Source organism: Gymnoscopelus braueri (assembly GCF_963280865.1).
Source record: "Gymnoscopelus braueri genome assembly, chromosome: 3".
Classification (NCBI taxonomy): Eukaryota; Metazoa; Chordata; class Actinopteri; order Myctophiformes; family Myctophidae; genus Gymnoscopelus; species Gymnoscopelus braueri.
The window spans coordinates 8,859,247-8,877,877 of record NC_137612.1 but is presented as its reverse complement, the minus strand read 5'-3'; the positions used below and the strand labels follow the sequence as shown (position 1 = coordinate 8,877,877).

General features: G+C 41.6%; 2 protein-coding genes across 4 annotated transcripts in view; one reads left to right on the top strand and one right to left on the bottom strand.

The window, feature by feature from the left end:
- The window catches only part of LOC308083072 (engulfment and cell motility protein 2), a 302,126-nt gene that overhangs the window by 14,293 nt on the left and 269,202 nt on the right, over positions 1-18,631 (bottom strand). The window lies entirely within an intron of this gene.
- Positions 1-18,631, top strand: part of LOC308083074 (sodium-coupled neutral amino acid transporter 3-like) — a 61,677-nt gene that overhangs the window by 35,563 nt on the left and 7,483 nt on the right. The window contains exons 5-12 of the mRNA XM_080425207.1: positions 2,089-2,162; positions 2,912-3,004; positions 4,962-5,043; positions 10,273-10,355; positions 12,261-12,319; positions 14,550-14,699; positions 17,069-17,148; positions 18,136-18,236. Of these exons, the coding sequence (XP_080281333.1) occupies positions 2,089-2,162; positions 2,912-3,004; positions 4,962-5,043; positions 10,273-10,355; positions 12,261-12,319; positions 14,550-14,699; positions 17,069-17,148; positions 18,136-18,236 (722 nt within the window). The remainder of the gene's footprint in view (positions 1-2,088; positions 2,163-2,911; positions 3,005-4,961; positions 5,044-10,272; positions 10,356-12,260; positions 12,320-14,549; positions 14,700-17,068; positions 17,149-18,135; positions 18,237-18,631) is intronic.

Sequence of the window (18,631 nt, the reverse complement as noted above, 5' to 3'; positions counted from 1 at the left end):
GAAATGAACACACTGGGGTCTTTTTTTTTTGCCAGAGTCCAGAGTACTTTTCCTCTTCGTTAACTCTGTGGATTGGCTCACCCAACGTTAGCCTTAGCGTTTGCCTTGTAAACATTTCCCCTTCAAATAGCCCTTCGTGTGACGTGTGTGTGCTTATATTTCCTGTGGTATAGCGGCGGGTACATGAGCAGCTTGTGCAGCCAGCCTTAGCCCTGCTGGAGTCTAGCCCAGGGTGAACCGGAGCCACGGGAACTCCCGGTCTTCAAACACATGCTCTGTTCCCAATATCCAAGAATCTCATCTCCATGCTGCAGCTGCATAAATAGTCTTAACAACCTAATGTACAGATTAAGAATGTGATCTATTGACCACGTTCACACGAGGCGACCATTTTTGCAGTGGTGGAAAAAGTACTCACGTTTTTTACTCAAGTGAAAGTATCAATACTGCAATGTAGAAATACTCTGTTACAAGTAAAAGTCCGGAATCAAAAATTTACTTGAGTAAAAGTACAAACATATTGGTATCAAAAGTACTTCAAGTACCAAAAGCAGAAAGTACTCATTATGCAGAATGTCCCATTTCGCAGGTTTTCAAAAGTACTTAAAGTACCAAAAGCAGAAAGTACTCATTATGCAGAATGTCCCATTTCACAAGTTTTCAAATGTATAAAATGTACAAAAATATTCTGAAAATGGCTGATCCAGAAGCTCACAATGCGTCGCGATACGGCTATATTCAAATGGGCGAAATGTATACAGAGCTGAAGTGGTTGATGTATGTTTTAATAATAATAATCAAAATCTATAAAGTGGCCTGGGCCGTAGTGTGACGGTCCAGGCACCCTATAGGCTGCAATGCCAGCCTGACAGCATGTCGCGAGTTCGACTCCCGTTCCCGACGACCTTTGCTGCGTGTGTCCCCCCCCCCATCTCTCTCCCCCCCTTTTCTGTCAGCCTACTTTCCCTATCCCTCTCTAAATAAAGGCATAAAAAGCCCCAAAAAATATTCTTTAAAAAAAACAACTAGAAAGTAAATAGTAAAGTTTTCAAATCATTGAAAATTGGGGTGGGGTGGGGTGGGGGGGGGGGGCAGGCAGGAAACCATCTCTCAAGCTCTTACCAATTTCATCCAATAGGGAGAAAGAACTCATACAGGATAAACAAGTTAATTTGGAAGTGATGAAACAAAAGAATTAGCAGACAAGATTTGAACTGAAACGCTATACAGTATATCTCTACTTATTGGACAACATTGGAATCCTGACCTGAAAACGCATATTAATTAAAGTGCTGGAGGGATGTGGAGACCTCTGTTAGGGCGCGGTCAGGTCACGCTAAACTATGGCTGCCGGCTGATAAACTCAGGTTGTGCGCGGCCGGCCGACTGTTTTTTTGCAGCCAGCACATTCTAAAAAAACAGAGTAGCTTGCAACACATTCTGTCCCAATAGCCAGTGACGCACCTGTCACTCACAAAAAAAAATACAAAATTATTCAAATAAATTACAAAAATGTATGTTGCTATACTGTATACAGCAACAACTACACCAAAAGGGGTTCCCGGATTGAAAGGTATAGTTACGTATTGGTGTTCCAGGTCTAAATGGGTTAATATTTAATTATCATTTGTTTAACCCATTAAGACCTGAAGCCGATTCTACATGTCTCCTAAATCTCAGCAGTATTCTGAAAAACGTATGTTTCTATATCAGTGGTGCTCAATCTTTTTTCATGTCAAGGACACCCAAAATTATATGTATTTGGCCACGGACCCCCATCAAAATATTTTGTTCCAGGGACCCCCCAGAAGCAAAGATTTGAGTTAAAAAAAATTGCTTTAAAAATATATATATTCAAAGATTTGCACACATTTTCACGATTTTTCAAAAATAGCAGATCTACAAGCTCGTAGCGCGGCATTCGGTGCCGCGCTACGAGCTTGTAGATCTGCTATTTTTGAATAGCCCAAAGTGTAAAATAATGCTTTTTAGCTCAAATCTAAAAATGACACAGTTCCAGGTCTTAATGGGTTAATATTTAATTATCATTTGTTTAATGACTATTTGTTGTGTATCTCCTCTCTGCAGGGTCCTCCTGACCGTTGTGGCATTACTCTCTTCATACTCCATCCATTTGCTGCTCAAGTCATCTGGTATTGTAGGTATGTGTTGTGTGTACAGTTGCCACTTGGCCCTTTGATGTTGTCAATTGTTTTGAGGGCACAAAGCCAAATGCCAGGGCAGGAAGGCCATCAAATTAAGTCCACGGCAATAATGAATTGAACATAAGTGTTGCTGGATGATTTTATTTTTTTATGAATGAATGAAAAGAGCTGTGTATTTCAAAATAGGCCAAACTGAGGGTTCACAGTGGCCATGGGTGCTACCAGTATCTCCACTTTTCACATATTGAAACATTGTACAGAAACCTGTCGGCACAAATCTCAATGTAGATTGCATTTCCACAGTGCTCGTTACAAAAAAAGGGTTTGATCTCAGACATTCTAGCTCAGCATTCCAATCTTTTTTGGTTATTTTGTAAGTAATCATCCAGGCTGGGCTTTTGTAACTAAATGTTCGAGCCTTTTCTTTGTCTGTGTGTCAGATTTACACTCTGAGAACATTTTCTGACCTTGAGAAAAAAAGTACATGGCGAACACATGGAAATAATTAATTGGGAACATTCTATGTTGCTCAATAAGAATTCAGAATCTCAACCAAAGACAATGGTGTCTAAAAGCCATATTGACGGAAAAAAGGCAGAAGAGAAAACGGTGAAATCAGATGGGGCGGGGTTTAATGTATAAAGTGTGTTACGATGCTTGAATGAAATGGTATGGTAGTGTATGTATGATATGTGTTTGATATATAGCATATGTTGTGATGTGTGATATATGGTGCTGTGTTCCAGGAATCCGTGCGTACGAGCAGCTGGGCTACAGGGCATTTGGGACACCAGGGAAGATGGCTGCTGGAATTGCCATCACATTGCAGAACATTGGAGGTAGACGCACGCACACACACACGCACGCACACACACACACACACACACACACACACACACACACACACACACACACACACACACACACACACACACACACACACACACACACACACACACACACACACACACACACACACACACACACACACACACACACACACACACACACACACAGACTCCATACCACCTGCTTCCTCCTGTAATTCTGTTTAAAATAAAAGTGTTCATGTGGTATATAGTTTCATAATGACAGACAAGAACCAAAGACTGTTTCGTGGCACATTAGATCACTCATCTCAAAAATACATTGGTGTATAAGACATCTCAACTCATCTCAGCAACCCAATTCGGAAATAAAGATTAAGCAGGGGGCGGACTTTGTGTGTGGAAGGGCGGACTTTGTGTGTGGCATCAGTGTGTAAATGAGCTGTGTACTAGCAGACCACGTGTACAATTCAACCCCCTAGGGGTCCTTGGGGAGGTTCCAGAGGGTCCCCAGTAAAATTGGTTGATAAAGTATCACACACATTTTAACCACTTTATCCATTTATATGTTGGCTATTCAAAAATAGCAGATTTACAAGCTATCAGCTATTTTTGAGAATTATTTGAAAAATATTGAAAATGTTTGAAAAATGTTGAATATATATATATATTTTTTAACATAAATCTTCTCTTCTGGTGGTCCCTGGCACAAAACATTTTCCGGTGGGGGTCCGCAGCCACGACTAAGTTTGAGAACTACTGGCCTATAGCCTATACCTCATGTAATGCCAGCTACTGTAGCCTACCAGCTATAGCGTTAGCTCCATCGTCAACCTCATACAACTACAAAATGACAGTTTGGAGGAGCCCCTGCCATCTATACAAATACATGACCATATAGATTACACTCAAAGCTGATGGGGGACAGTTGGGAGGAGGCCCGACAGTGTCTGGGGGCGAGGGACCGGGAACAGTGGGCCCCTGACCCCTAACACTGCCCACCATTAGTTTCAATCATCCCGTCCACTGATTCAGCACAATCTTAGTCTTGCGTAGCCAGATGCATCGCTGCCTACCAATACTAGTCGTCTGGCGGCGTCTAAATTCAATGTATTGGTTAGAACAGTGGTTCTCAACCTGTGGGTCGGGACCCCCAAGAGGGTTGTGGGGACCGTCCCCACATGATTTCGGGTGGGGTGGGGGGTGGGTGCAATTTTCACAATATTTATCTGTGGAACTGAGTCAAACTAAATGTAATGCCTCAACTCCTACAATTCCAAGTGCTTATCAGGGTGGGGGGTCCCCAGTTCAAATTATTATTTTAGGGGGGGTCACGGGCTGAAAAGGTTAACTTGAGAACCACTGGGCTAGAACACCATTACACAGCTTAATCAACACATCACACACACACACACACACACACACACACCCCCACACACCCCCACACACCCACACACACACACACACACACACACGCACACACACGCACACACACACACACACACACACACACACAGGGACGATGCACATTGCACACACATGCACTGAAGACCGCAAGCACACACGATGCACACAGCAGCCTGCCAGATCAATCTTTAATCAGCAGTATTTGTAACACCTGAGTGTGACTTGCTTTGAAGTGACGCTGATGAGAGAAGCCTATTGAAATGAATGGACTGGGGATTTAACATTGTTCCTCTAGTAGCTTATATACTGTGTAGCAGCTCAATGAAATGAACTCATCAAAGGCACCGCTTACTTCACACTGGGTGTGATGTTTATATCCTGTGACATTCTTTCCAGGATAATACCGGGAAATCCTGTGAAAATGACTGCCTGTATGAGGATTATGTGGGTTGCATTTTGTGCTGTACGTGTGTGTGTGTGTGTGTGTGTACGTGTGTGTATTGTGTGCATGCCTCCTACACTGTGGTCCTCAGTACTAATCCACAGCTTCCTCTCTCAACAGCCATGTCCAGTTATCTCTACATAGTCAAGTATGAGTTCCCTCTCGTCATCCAGGCCTTCCTGAAAGTGGACAAGCCTGCTGGGTGAGTGTCCTACTCTGTGATATAGGCTACTACATTAACATGAATGATTGAGAAGTATTACGCATGGACATTATGTGGGCACAGAGGTACAATACACATGTCTCCCATTCACAGCAGGTTGTGTAGAATCTACGGTATAATAATCTCCTTCTCTCTGAGAGCTTTTGTTCTGAATCTGGCAGAGTGATCTACTACTGTCACACTGTGCCAGGCATTAGGCCTGGTCTTGGTGCCCCCTGCTTGCCATGCAGCGGGCCTAAGAACTAGGGATGCCAGAAACTGATACAAATCGAATATTCTACTGCCCTGGCGACGATTTCGCCACATGACACCGTTATACGACGAAGTATGAACCGAGTTTATAGGGAGACGAGCATGAGAGGCAGAGCCGAGAGGACTGCTGTGCGACTAACCTCGCGCCACCAGCCTTTCCACCGCGGAGGAAAGCCTGCTATTTGTTCTAAAACTAGCCGTGTGATCCGGTTTAGAAAAAAGGAAAAATAATAATCGTGGTTCCGGCGGTTGGTTCCGGTTGGCTTCGCATTGTTTTTGTTCCCCACATAATGCGAATCAATTAGTCTAGTCTCGCTAGTCGCGCTACAAGTTAGAAGAGAAAATGGACATACCAAACCATTATTATACAAAAAAACGAAACGATTTTACCAAACTAAACACATTTTAAACTAGGGGAATCATTTTGGAGGTGCACAGCGCCAGTGGTTCCGGCCACTAAAGTAAAGTTATTTCCGCTCCGACCGGATCAGAAACCCGAAAATGTTATTCATCCCAGGCTAGAGAGAGGCAGAGAAGAGCTCCTCTACATTAGGCTACAGTTTTCATTACTGTAATATCAAACAAACAGTGTGAACAATACATCAATGGCAATTTACTGTACAGTAGTATTAGCCAATATTTTGTCTGTAAATGGACCATAAACAAATAAAATGTATATGTAAAGTCTATTATGAAACAAATTTGGAGACTGCCACGGATATTTGAAAAAAAAAATCGGCGGCATCCCTACTAAGAACAGCTGTGGGGAGTGACCCTCGGAGGAGAGGGCAACGCGGCCAGAAAACTAAAACAAAATAAACAATAACATAATTGGACCCCAGTACTCAATCCCAGTATTTGGGTCAAAGTATTGATACTCCTGGTCAAATATTACTCTACTGCAAGTGAAAGTAAATGTACTTCGTTACTGTCCACCACTGCATTATACTGGCTTGTACAGGTGGCTTGAGAGAAACATCTTTCACCTCAATCAGTTTCAGTGAAGCTCCTCTCTACCTATAACTGCTTAATACCTTTGAGAGACATGAAAACCTGAGTGAAGACTGAAGAGGGAAGTGGTGTATATCGACTTAATTCATCCATGGTGAAATAGAGTGTCACAGGCCAGATGGTTATTTATTTGCGACTGCCAAGAGCCGCCCGTAGTTGATCAGGTAGGTGTTGAAGCAGGCAGACAGACAGATGGGCTGGCAGACAGGCAGGCCGATGGGCGAACTTATCTTTGACACTTTATATATAAATTACATATACTGTACGTATATCCTCCTCTCTAGTGTTGATTTTGACAGCAAACTTTTGTTCAGTTTTAGTCATAGTCTTTCTGAATCAAATTCCTTTTTAGTCATCTGAAATGTTTTACTGTTAGTCTAGTTTTTATTGACTAAATATCATAAGATTATAGTCGACTAAATCTACAGTTGATTTAGTCCATTAAAATGTAATTTGGCGGGCCTTGATGCCGTCGTAATGGCTGATTTTACACTTGGTTGCATGCTGAAAATAGCCGATCTACAAGCTCACAACGCGTCGCAGCGCAACATGTTGTGAGCTTGTAGATCGGCTATTTTCAGAGCACAACACCCGAGCGCAACCAAACACAAAATGACTTGTCTTTTTAGTTCTACTGGATCTCTTCTCCACTAGTCCCTCACTAACATTTTAGTCTAGTTATTATTTGTTGACGAAATTGTCAATATATTTAGTCTTAGTTCTAGTCATCATAACTTAGTTTTTATTTAGTTTTTGTCAGCGAAAAAAGGTAGTCGACGAACATTTTTCGTCATAGTTTTAGTCGACGAAATCAACACTTGCTCCTCTCCCAGTGTATTTCTGCTTGCAGCTGTACATCAGGCAGGCTCCAATAAGGATGTCCTTTTCTGTTGTCAGTGACGTTTTGTTTGTGCACCAGGGCTTGGTTCAGCAAACCATGGCCAGCAGTCAAAAATATTCATTCAAAACGACACAGTCACGTCCCTGAGGCATCACTCAGGCCTCTCAGTGGTATACAGTACGTGGTTGCAATGTGTATGTGCAGGCGTGATGTGTTTGTGTTTGTGAGTCATCAGAACGAACTCGACTATCAATCAGTCAGGAATCTTCCCGTGCATTTGTGAACAGTTTGTTTTGCGTCAGAGAGAGAGAGAGCGTATAAGAGAGTTGTTGGTGTGTGAAGCATGGATGGATCGTCTTGCAATCACAGCTGGTTCTTTATTGGATTTTTTTCCCCGGTTTGCTGCTTGCTAGGTTTTCTATATTCCCTGCATGTCCGATTGTACACGTGTAAATGTGTCCTCTTATGGATATCGTTGCTGTCGGATGGAATGTGCAAAACCGCTACATCATCAAAACCGTTAAAACCGTTACATCTCAGAAAATGTAACTAGTTACTAGTTACTTTGTAGATTTTGATTAATATTACAAAACATACATTACCCACTTCAGCCCTATATACATTTCGGCCATTTGAAAATAGCCGATCTACAAGCTCACAAAGCTGGTAGATCAGCTATTTTCAAAAGATTTGTATACATTTGAAAACTTGTGAAATGGGACATTCTGCATAATGAGTACTTTCTACTTTTGTTACTTAAAATAAAATTTGATACCAATACTTTTGTACTTTTACCCAAGTGAATTTTGAATTCCTGACTTTTACTTGTAACGGAGAGTATTTCTACATTGCAGTATTGATACTTTTACTTAAGTAAAACAAGTGCGCCACTGCCCGACAGTGACAGCGACATGCATCCGTCTGTGTTTTGATGTGTGACTGTACGTGTCCCAGGGCCAGATGGCTGAGGGCGGCTCCGGTGGGCAGGATGGATGAGCCTCTACGTTTTAGAAAGGCTTGTGTTGCATGCAGATGAGATCCCCAATCTGCCGTGACGTCAACATGAAATGAATCACCTCAACCGCGGCAAAAACAGCTCATAGACAGAGGTTTTCCTAGACGTGTGTGTGTGTGTGTGTGTGTGTGTGTGTGTGTGTGTGTGTGTGTGGATGGATTGTGTCAGTGCCAGTGGAGACTACGTGTCATTTGTTTGCTTAACATGACTTATGCGTCCCGTCCGTCTAGCCAGCCTTTTTTAACTCTCTCAGTGCCAAAAATGAGTTTTTTCTGAATGCCCTCAGTGTGTCAGTTTTTTTTGGAAACGAATTTTCAGAACCCAAGATATTGTGATCCGAAGATTTGCTGCTCCATTCACTTCTTGTTTAACTTATTATTATTTTGTTTTACTTTAAAAGAATTGCTGGCACAGTATGAACATATTTTTTTATTTCATTGGCACTGAGAGAGTTAATAGAAAATAATTGTCACGCTTTCTTTCTTTTCTGAGACAGTACAGTGAGGGGAACCAGGAAAGGGAGGGAAGGATATGTAATGTAAACACAGGTTGGAACACAGGTGGTGTGGTCCTTAAGTTTGTTGGCGGTCTGAGCGTGCCGGCAAGGATAGTGATGGGATTGTTTTCTCTTGTTTACTTTCTGTTCTGGTGTAGTTAAGGAAGAGGAAGGTGGTTATATGGTCCTTATACTGTATGTGGATATGGAGGCCAGGCTGTTACACTACGTGGTTGAGCTGCCCGCAGGCGCTCGAACCTCAGGTGTTTTTAATGCATCAGACGATTGCACATCCACAGAGGCTGCACAGAACTTGTCCGATGCCAGATTTTTTTGTTTCTAATGTCGACCACTGATTACCGATGTTTTTTAAATGTCCCAAATGTTCTTATCAATTTGAAAAAAACGTAGATTTGATTACTTAAAGAAAATATAGAATATAAATAATTAAACTTCAATATAGGAAATGAACATTCCAAGAACACAAGTAATTATTAAAAACACACAAACTGAACTGAACTTTATTTTAACAACTTAACCGCTTAAACCCCAGCATCCTTATTGTGGGGAAGGCTTTGGCAGAAAATTGCTGATCGATCGGCTATTTGCTGCCACACTGCCTTCCCCACAATGACAGAAAACAGGAAATACACTAGTATAGTGTCCATGAGGGACTCCGGTCAACCATATATGGTTTAAGTGGGTAAGCCCTATTTAAACATTTTCAAACAGACACACATGCATAACTGCCGATACATAATGTCCTCAAATAATGGCCGATACGTCGGCCCGAAACCAATACATCAGTGGGGCTCTAAACTTTGATGGTCACGCCGACAAAGCGAACAGGGTCTGAACCTTGGCCTTAAGTTCTCCCAGCTCTCTTCAGTGGTCAGTGGATGCCAGAGGAATGCACCAGTGGCCCAGTTGGCCGGGCCGAGGAGAGAGCTGGCCAGGTCAGCAAGCCAATCAGTCCTGTCTGTCATGGCCTGATGATTGAGTGAGTGAGTGTACGATCGCTACCATGGGAGTTCATGCTGGCTGCAGAGTCCTAGTTTTTTTCTCCCCCTGTTTCATTCTTAATGGCGAGCTAAGCAATTAAGCTGCATAAAAATCGAGGTTTCACAAACGGGAGTTTGATTTGTGCATGGTTTGTAAAAATAAATCGGAGCTAAAAAAGTATAATCTTGATTTTATGATCTTAATCTTAATTAATTGATGTGTAAAAATGTACCAGTATTTTGTGTTTTTGAAGGTCGAAACTTCAATCAAATCACTGCATACAGAGACAGAGTGTGCAACTTTTTCCCTCCTTTTTAAAGATTTTTCCCGAAGGCCAGCACCTCACCAAACCCTCGGTGTGTGCGTTACCGTTCCTGGCCTGCTAGCTGAAATGATCTTACCCCTGGAGTGCTCCTGGATTCTCTCCCAGATTTTATTGAAACTGTTTGGTCTTCATCCTCTTTAATCAGGACCTGACGAGCTGTTCATGCTGGAACCCACTTCAGGCTGATCAGAGAGAGTGTTGATGTCCATTATCTTTTAAATCAGTACAATGGATTTTCTTGTTTCCCTTCCTCTCCCTCTCTCCAGTGAATGGTACCTGAACGGCAACTACCTCGTGATCGGTGTGTCCATTGCCGTAATTCTGCCGCTGGCGCTGATGAAACAGCTAGGTGAGAGTCTGTCTGTCTGTCTGTCTGTCTGTCTCACAGTGACATCATTATCAGTCTGCCAGTGTGAGCCTCCAACTATATTCTATGCTTCTTCTGTCACATTTTCCCTGAAGATCAGTTAAACAAAAATGAGCCACAAAGGCACAACAAACTATTTTAAAACATTATTGAGTAGAGCTTCAGTGGTTAACCTCTAACTAAGAATAATACAACAATAATGATATTGTTGTTGTATTATACAACATCATCATTATTTCTCCCTCTCTGTCCTCAGTTTCCTGCACTGTCCCTAAGTTATGCATAAAATTCACATAAAAAAGTATTAAATAAAAATGTCCTGGTGGAACCTGTTCTTTGTCCTCTTACCTCTATTTCTCTCAACAACATCCTGCTCACTGGTGTTAGATTAGATATCGCTGTTCAGCCACGTGCGGTAACTCTCAACATTCCTGATCTAACGTGGGCTCTTCCATTGTAATAAATCATTGGTTCGCTAACTTTTTAATTACAAGGGCCCCCATAACTCTGAGGTCCATTTGGTTCCATGAGACCGTTTGTACTTGTCAGCAGGAGACTCAATTGAGTCTCCTGTCTCCTGCCGGAGACTCCGCTGTTCATCAAATGATTGGCTCAGGAATGCGACAAAAACAAACAAATCTCCATGAATTCATGGCTTCACGGGGTGTGTAATTGATAGAAAATGTGTAATTTTTTTGGGTGAACTACTCCTTTTAAATAAAACCTCAGTGCCTGCGGAAGCAGCGTCAAAGTAAGCTGCTACGCAATTACACCAGAATATTGAGTGAAAGAGAGACAGATTAAAGGGGGAATAAGGTCCCTGATCACTTACGAGGGTGGTCTGTTTCCTGAAGACAACAAGGAGAGCAGAACTAATCAGTGCATCCAGAATAACCCATAATGAGCTATAGCCCCTAACATCATTAGTCTGGCCCACAACATCCCTTTGCAAGGTTCAACTGGAAAATCCTGTTTAACGTTCATTTACTACAGCGATCTACCACTGAAATTGCGGACCCAATTGAGCCTTTGTGTGGCACAGGGTCAGACGGTCAGATCAGGGTCAGATCTAGATCAGCGGTTCTCAACCAGTGGTCCGGGGACCACCAGTGGTCCTTTAGGGCGTTCCAGGTGGTCCCCACCTAAATGATGGAGAGTTGGTAACCAAATGGATCCTTATAGATCTTTTACTCTTGAGTGTAAAATGAAATTCATTTCATTGTAAAATGAAATGTATTTTACACTCTCAACAGTTAAATTATTGTTAAACATCTGCATTACTTAATTAAATTAGTTTTATTTTGATCAACGTGTGCCTGTCATCTCTCCTATTGGTACCAACATCAATACAGCATGGAATTGTGAACAACAAAATATTCGAAGTCTTGGGTCTGAGAGTCTAAATCTCATCAAACGGTGGTCCGTGGCTCAAATGCCGAATAAATAATGGCCCTTGATATGAAAAGGGTTGAAAAAAACACTGATCTAGATTGAATATGGCCCGCCCATATGAATATGGCAACGCTAACCACCGTTTGAGATCGACAACTTGGGATTTCACACTTATGTTTGATTACTATGTTTAACTTACTACTTGTTTATTATTTTAGGTGAGAACCATGTACAGTATAGCCGAATAAACAAAACAATAAAACAATAAAACAAAACAATGCTTGTGATCCCACCACCAGACGTATTTTCAGGCCCACCCAGATTTTTTCCAGGCCCAGCCGGTCATCATTAGGCACATTCTGTATCGGCCCCTGGCGTGGCATAAATCACTGTTGACAATGGCACTCCATTAATGAGCACCCGTTGGGATGATTGAGGGACTGTGAAGGTCCCAAATGGACGTGACGCTAATGAGGGCCTGTCTGTGTGTTTCAGGGTACCTGGGATACACCAGCGGATTCTCCCTCAGCTGCATGGTCTTCTTCCTCATCGCCGTAAGTCTACCCTGACGCGTTATTATGGATCCCACTTCAGTTCTAGGCAAAACCCGCTGTGATTGGCCAGTAGTCGCTGTGATTGACAGTTCTCGTTTTTTGGAACTATGCCTAAACCTAACCTTAACCCTAAGTAGCCCTAACCTCATGAAGACTATGCCCAAAACCTAACCTTAACCCATTCCCTAACCTCAGTAAGACTATGCCCAAACCTAACCTTAACCCTAAGTAACCCTAACCTCAGTAAGACTATGCCCAAACCTAACCTTAACCCTAACCCTAACCTCAGTAAGACTATGCCCAAACCTAACCTTAACCCTAAGTAACCCTAACCTCATGAAGACTATGCCCAAACCTAACCTTAACCCTAACCCAAACCTCAGTAAAACTATGCCCAAACCTAACCTTAACCCTAAGTAACCCTAACCTCAGTAAAACTATGCCCAAACCTAACCTTAACCCTAACCTCAGTAAAACTATGCCCAAACCTAACCTTAACCCTAAGTAACCCTAACCTCAGTAAAACTATGCCAAAACCTAACCTTAACCCTAAGTAACCCTAACCTCAGTAAAACTATGCCCAAACCTAACCTTAACCCTAAGTAACCCTAACCTCAGTAAAACTATGCCTGCCATTAAGCCAATCAGACAGGTAAGGCGGGTCTATATCCTATAACGTTGGTGGGATTCATAATCACGCCTCCCTGACGCAGCATCACGACAGGAAGTGCATGTGTCAACTCCAACTAAGATGTGATTGGTGGAAATATCCTCAGTACTGCCAAGGCACAAAAAGCAGATCTGCTGAAATCAGCCAGTAGGGTTGAGGCTTGTTTTCCAGTGGTGGAAAGTAACTAATTACATTTACTCAAGTACTGTACTTTAAGTACAAATCTGTGGACTTTTTTACTTTACTGGAGTATTTTCAATTTTCAATACTTTTACTTCTACTCCACTACATCTCAGAGGCAAATATTGTACTTTTACTCCACTACAATTATTTGAAAACTTTAGTTACTAGTTACTTTGTAGATTTGAATTATTATTACAAAACATAACTTAACCACTTCCGCCCTATTTAAACTTTGGCTATTTGAAAATAGCTGATGTACAAGCTCACAACGCGTCGCGATGTGACGCGTTGTGAGCTTGTAGATCAGTTTTTTTCAAATGATTTGTATACATTTTGAACGATTAAACGGGGACATTCTGAATAATGAGTACTTTTACTTTTGGTACTTTAAGTATATGTTGATGCCAATACTTTTGTACTTTTAACAAAATTTTGATTAACGGACTTGCAAACAGAGTGTTTCTACATTGCAGTATTGATACTTTTATACTTAAGTACAAAATTTGAGTACTTTTTTCCACCACTGTTGTTTTCCTATCATGATGATGACCTCTTTAGTATTCCACTCCCCTTCTTCCCATTTCCATGGGCTAGTTTCCTCTTTTTTTCTAGCCTGCAGCCTCCCGACTGCCTGCCATGGTTCTGTTCTGTGTGTTTTCTCTGACCTACTTTTGATTGTGCGAGCTATAATCCATGCACACGGCTCTCTCTCTCTCTCTCCCCCCTTGGTGTAGTGTCTCTCTCCCGGTTTCCCGTATGAGTCTTGTCATGTTATTGTCCCTCTGCCATGGGCGTTATAATAACTGAAGTCCAGTCGTGGAAGAAGTGCTCAGATATTTTTACTTGAGTAAAAGTAGCAATACCACGTTGTAGAAATACTCTTGTTACGTAAAGTAAAAGGCCTACATGTGTGTGTTCAAAATGTTACTTGAGTAAACGTGCAAAAGTATTGGCATCAAGAAATATTTAAAGTACCAAAAGTAAAAGTACTAAAATGTTTGAAAATGGCTGATCTACAAGCTCACAATGCGTCACGATGCGACGCATTGTGAGCTTGTAGATCGGCTATTTTCAAATAGCCTAGGTATAAAATAGGGCTAAAGTGGTTAATGTTTGTTTTATAATATAAAAATCTATATCTGCAAAGTAACTAGTAACTGTTTTCAAATAATTGCAGCGGAGTAAAAGTAAAATATTTGCTTCTGAGATGCAGTGGAGTAGAAGTAAAAGTACAGAAAATTGGAAATACTTAAAAATACCTCAAAATTGTACTGAAGTACAGTACTTGAGTACATCCACCACTGGCTATAACTGAAGTCTTATAGTTATTTTCTCCATGTTTGACTCCTTCTCCTCCTGTGCTCCGTCCTCACGCAGGTCATCTATAAGAAGTTCAACACTCCCTGTCCGTTCTCAGACTACTCGTTTAACTCCACTCTCCTCAGCACCAGCAGTGTGAACGCCACAGATCCCGGCGGGGAGATCAACCCCGCCTGCGTTCCCAAAATGGTCAACATGAATTCACAGGTAGGTTCTGTGTAAGTCACTCTATATTGTCCTTCACGTTCATTTTTGCACCTTAATCCATTAAGACCGGGAACACATCTCTGTCATTTTGAGCTTGTAGATCAGCTATTTTTGAAAAATCTTGATAATTTTTGCAAATCTTTGGATATATATTCTTCTAAAGCGAACAATTTGTAAAATATGTTGTTCCAGGGACCCCCCCAGAAGCAAAGATTTGAGTTACAAATGTTTGCTTTTAAAATATATATTCAAAGATGTTCTCGATTTTTCAAAACATTGCAGATCTACAAGCTCATAGCGGGACACCGAGTGCTGCGCTGTGAGCTTGTATATCTGCTATTTTTGAATAGCCAAAAGAGATTTAAAATGACACAGATGCGTTCCCGCATTGAATGGGTTAATATCCACAGCAACCACCACCAATTCACTGGCATTCATCATTTAGCCATGTCCGGCATGTTGCTGCTGATGACACAACACGGATCACACGCCTCACAGCATGTGAATCACAACTCAAAAAACATTTATCATCAGACTTCACTGACCTGCAGAAAAGGAGGTGATGGCTTTTATGGTTTATTTTTTGTCTTAGATTTATTCTTATGTTGACTTATATAAGGTGTTGAGGGACAGATTGTATTTTGATGATTCACCTTCTGTAAATGAAATAGCTTGGGAAATGACTGTGATGGTTACTGTACTCTTCTAAAGAGCCTCACATATTACTGTACCTCCACATGCAGAGTTGGGAAGGTTACATTCAAATTGTTGGCAACAGATCTCAGTAACCTGAGTAACCTAATAATGGGTTACTTAGGTAACCAGTAACCCAATAATAAGTAATGTAATCTGATTATTTTGGTACTGTGGATTACTCTAAAATCGATACAATACACTCTTAGGGCACGGTCACACCGCACTTTTATTTTACCTATGGGTCAGAATCTTCCAATGCTTTGTCAATGCGTGGATTCATGGTCTTGCGCATCTTTCACTCGAATCCACGCATTTGCATTGACAAAGCATTGGCAGATTCCGCCCCATAGGTAAAATAAAAGTGAGGTGTGACCGTGCCCTTAAACAGATTACATTACTTACAATCAGTGTTAATTTTGACAGCAAATTCTGATTTAGTCTTAGTCTTTTGAATGATACTATTTAGTTTTAGGCTATTTTAGTCTTCTGAAATTGTTTAGTCTTAGTCTAGTCTCAGTCGACTAAATATCAAAATCTTAGTCTTTTAGTCTTAGTCTTAGTCAACAAAATTAACACTGCTTACAGTATATGTTACTGGTTACAACTGCAGTTGATTCGTAATCTGTAACTTAATTTTGGATGTAATCTTCCCAACCCTGCGTACAGAAGAGGACTGCTGAAAGCCCATTAATATTAGTAGCTCCTCGCTGAAGCCGATTTGATTATAACCATTACTGATGTCATCGCATTTTATCAGCCAGGCATTTACTGTAGAGTGCATCAGCAGTAGCATATTAACCAGTCATCCTCGATTTATTTTGTTTCATGAAATCCGTCCTACTACATCTTTATTTGCATCCCTTAACCCATGTAGACCTGAGGCTTTTTTTCAATTTTCGATGAATTTGGTACAAAGAACCCCAATGGAAACAAGCCATAGGCTTTCTTGGGTTTAAAATCCTCTTAGCTGACCTTGTATTGAACTGTACTTTCCCGTGCTTTCTTTTGCAAACTGCTAATAAAGTATTCAATCAATCAATCAATCAATCAAACAAATATTCAATCAGGCCGATTCTACAAGTATCTTTTAAATCCAAACAGTTTTCTGAAAAGTTTTCTATATCAGTGTGCACTGGTGCTCAAACCTTTTCATGTCAAGTACCCCCAAAATTATATGTATTTGGCTGCGGAAGCCCATCTCAAAATATTTTGTTCCAGGGACCCCCAGAAGCAAAGATTTGAGTTAAAAATGTTAGCTTCTACAAGCTATCTACAATCTACAAGCTCATAGCGTGTCACTTTGTGCCACGCTATGAGCTTGTATATCTGCTATTTTTGAATAGCCAAAGTATAAAATCATGCTTTTTTTTTGGCTCAAATCTAAAACGACCCAGATGCTTTCCCGATTTTAATGGGTTAAAACAAATGTGTGAGTTTTTTCCCAACCCCGGGTAGTAAGTCCAATCTCGGCTGCTTAGCAGCTTACGAGAAAAGCATTCTTAAATAGGGCCCGAGCTGGTAAGTCGCCAGGACCAAGTTAATCACAGGGAAACAATTAGCTCTCTGTGATGTGTGTGAGGGAATAATGGGCAGTAATGCGGCGAGGTTGGTGGTAAGACGCCTGGGACGGCGTCGCTGTATCTATGGTGACTTGTTGGGGCTTCATTTTTCAGACGGCCTACACCATCCCCATCCTGGCGTTTGCGTTTGTGTGCCACCCCGAAGTCCTGCCCATCTACACAGAGCTGCGCAAGTATGTTCACCCCCTCTTTCCAAAGATGCCAACACTCCTGCTTATAAGCCTGATTTATATAGCAGATCTGCAAGCTCACAACGCGCCCAGGGATCATCGATATTTCCGTACACGGACAAATGTGTCCGTGGCAAAGACTTGGTCTTGTCCGTGGCAAATCTTTTATTATAATTATAATAAAGTTCTTATTTTGATCATAAGAGCCAATTAATGAATGTCTCAGTCTCCAGGTTTGCTTCAGAATATGTATGACACTGATTTACTATGACACTATGGTAAAATAGGAGTCCAACTATAGTAGTAGTGGTTCTCAAATGTTTTAATTTCAAGGACCCCCATAACTCTGAGAGTGTACAAATGTAACCAAATGGACCCGTGAGGGTCCATTTGGTTACATTTGTACTCTCTCAGAGTTACAGACCTGCTATGGTCCTTCTGGGCTATAGCTCTTTATGTGTTTCTGGTCATATTATTGTCCGCTCATTTACTCCATGTCCATGGCAAAAATGGAATTTTTACAAAAATGTCCACCACAAGCCAGCATGGCGAGGACCCCTGAGCTCGCCATATCGCGAGGTGTTTAGAGCTTGTAGATTTAGCTATATTCCGCGTGTGGGCAACACGCGGCGTGGAACCAAATCAGGCATTAGTGGTACAGTAGATAATGAAGTCCTACTGCAAAGAGGAAAGCTGTTACGTTGGCTTTGTGCTTGGCTGATCACTACCCTGTCCCATGCACTGCTTTGACTTTATTTTGGTATATGTACGTATGCGTATGCACCGCTTGCTATATATAACACCACGTGTTATAGCATGTTAGTTTGATCATCACTGCAGCTCAAAAAGCTCAAAATGTTTTCTTGTGTTGGGTCTAGGTATTCTTCTACTTTGTGGTCAGGTGGTTTGTCAGTAGGGTTGTTGATGCTATGCAGGTTGTGTGTAATATGTTTGTGTGTGACGTCACGCGGCGATATCTTCTGATTTCAGCCCCACACAGAAAAAGATGCAGCATGTGTCCAACATCTCCATCGCAGTCATGTACACCATGTACTTCCTGGCTGCTCTTTTTGGATACCTGACATTCTATGGTGAGGCCTGGCACCGCTCCCATGGGAGTATAATTATCTCATTGTCACACTCTAGCTCTCTGTCTCTGTCTGTCTGTCTCTCTCCAAACAAACACACAAACAAACAGTAGTGGTAACAGCAAAGCCAAGAGTTGAGGTTTTGTGTTTGTACATTTTGTTTTAGCTTTTCCAGCTACCGTCCGTCGTGGTCCCAGGGCTTTGGGACCACGACCACAACTACAGTTCCAATAGCCTGGGGGGTGGAACACAAACGTGACTAAAGATCCCATAGCCTGTGACAAAAATGCTAATAAACAGCTTGAATTTGGGAAATGTAAAGAACCGGCTTCCTCACTCCCTGCATAATTATGCCAATGGTCAATACAATTTCAACTCGATTGGTCAACCCACTGAGG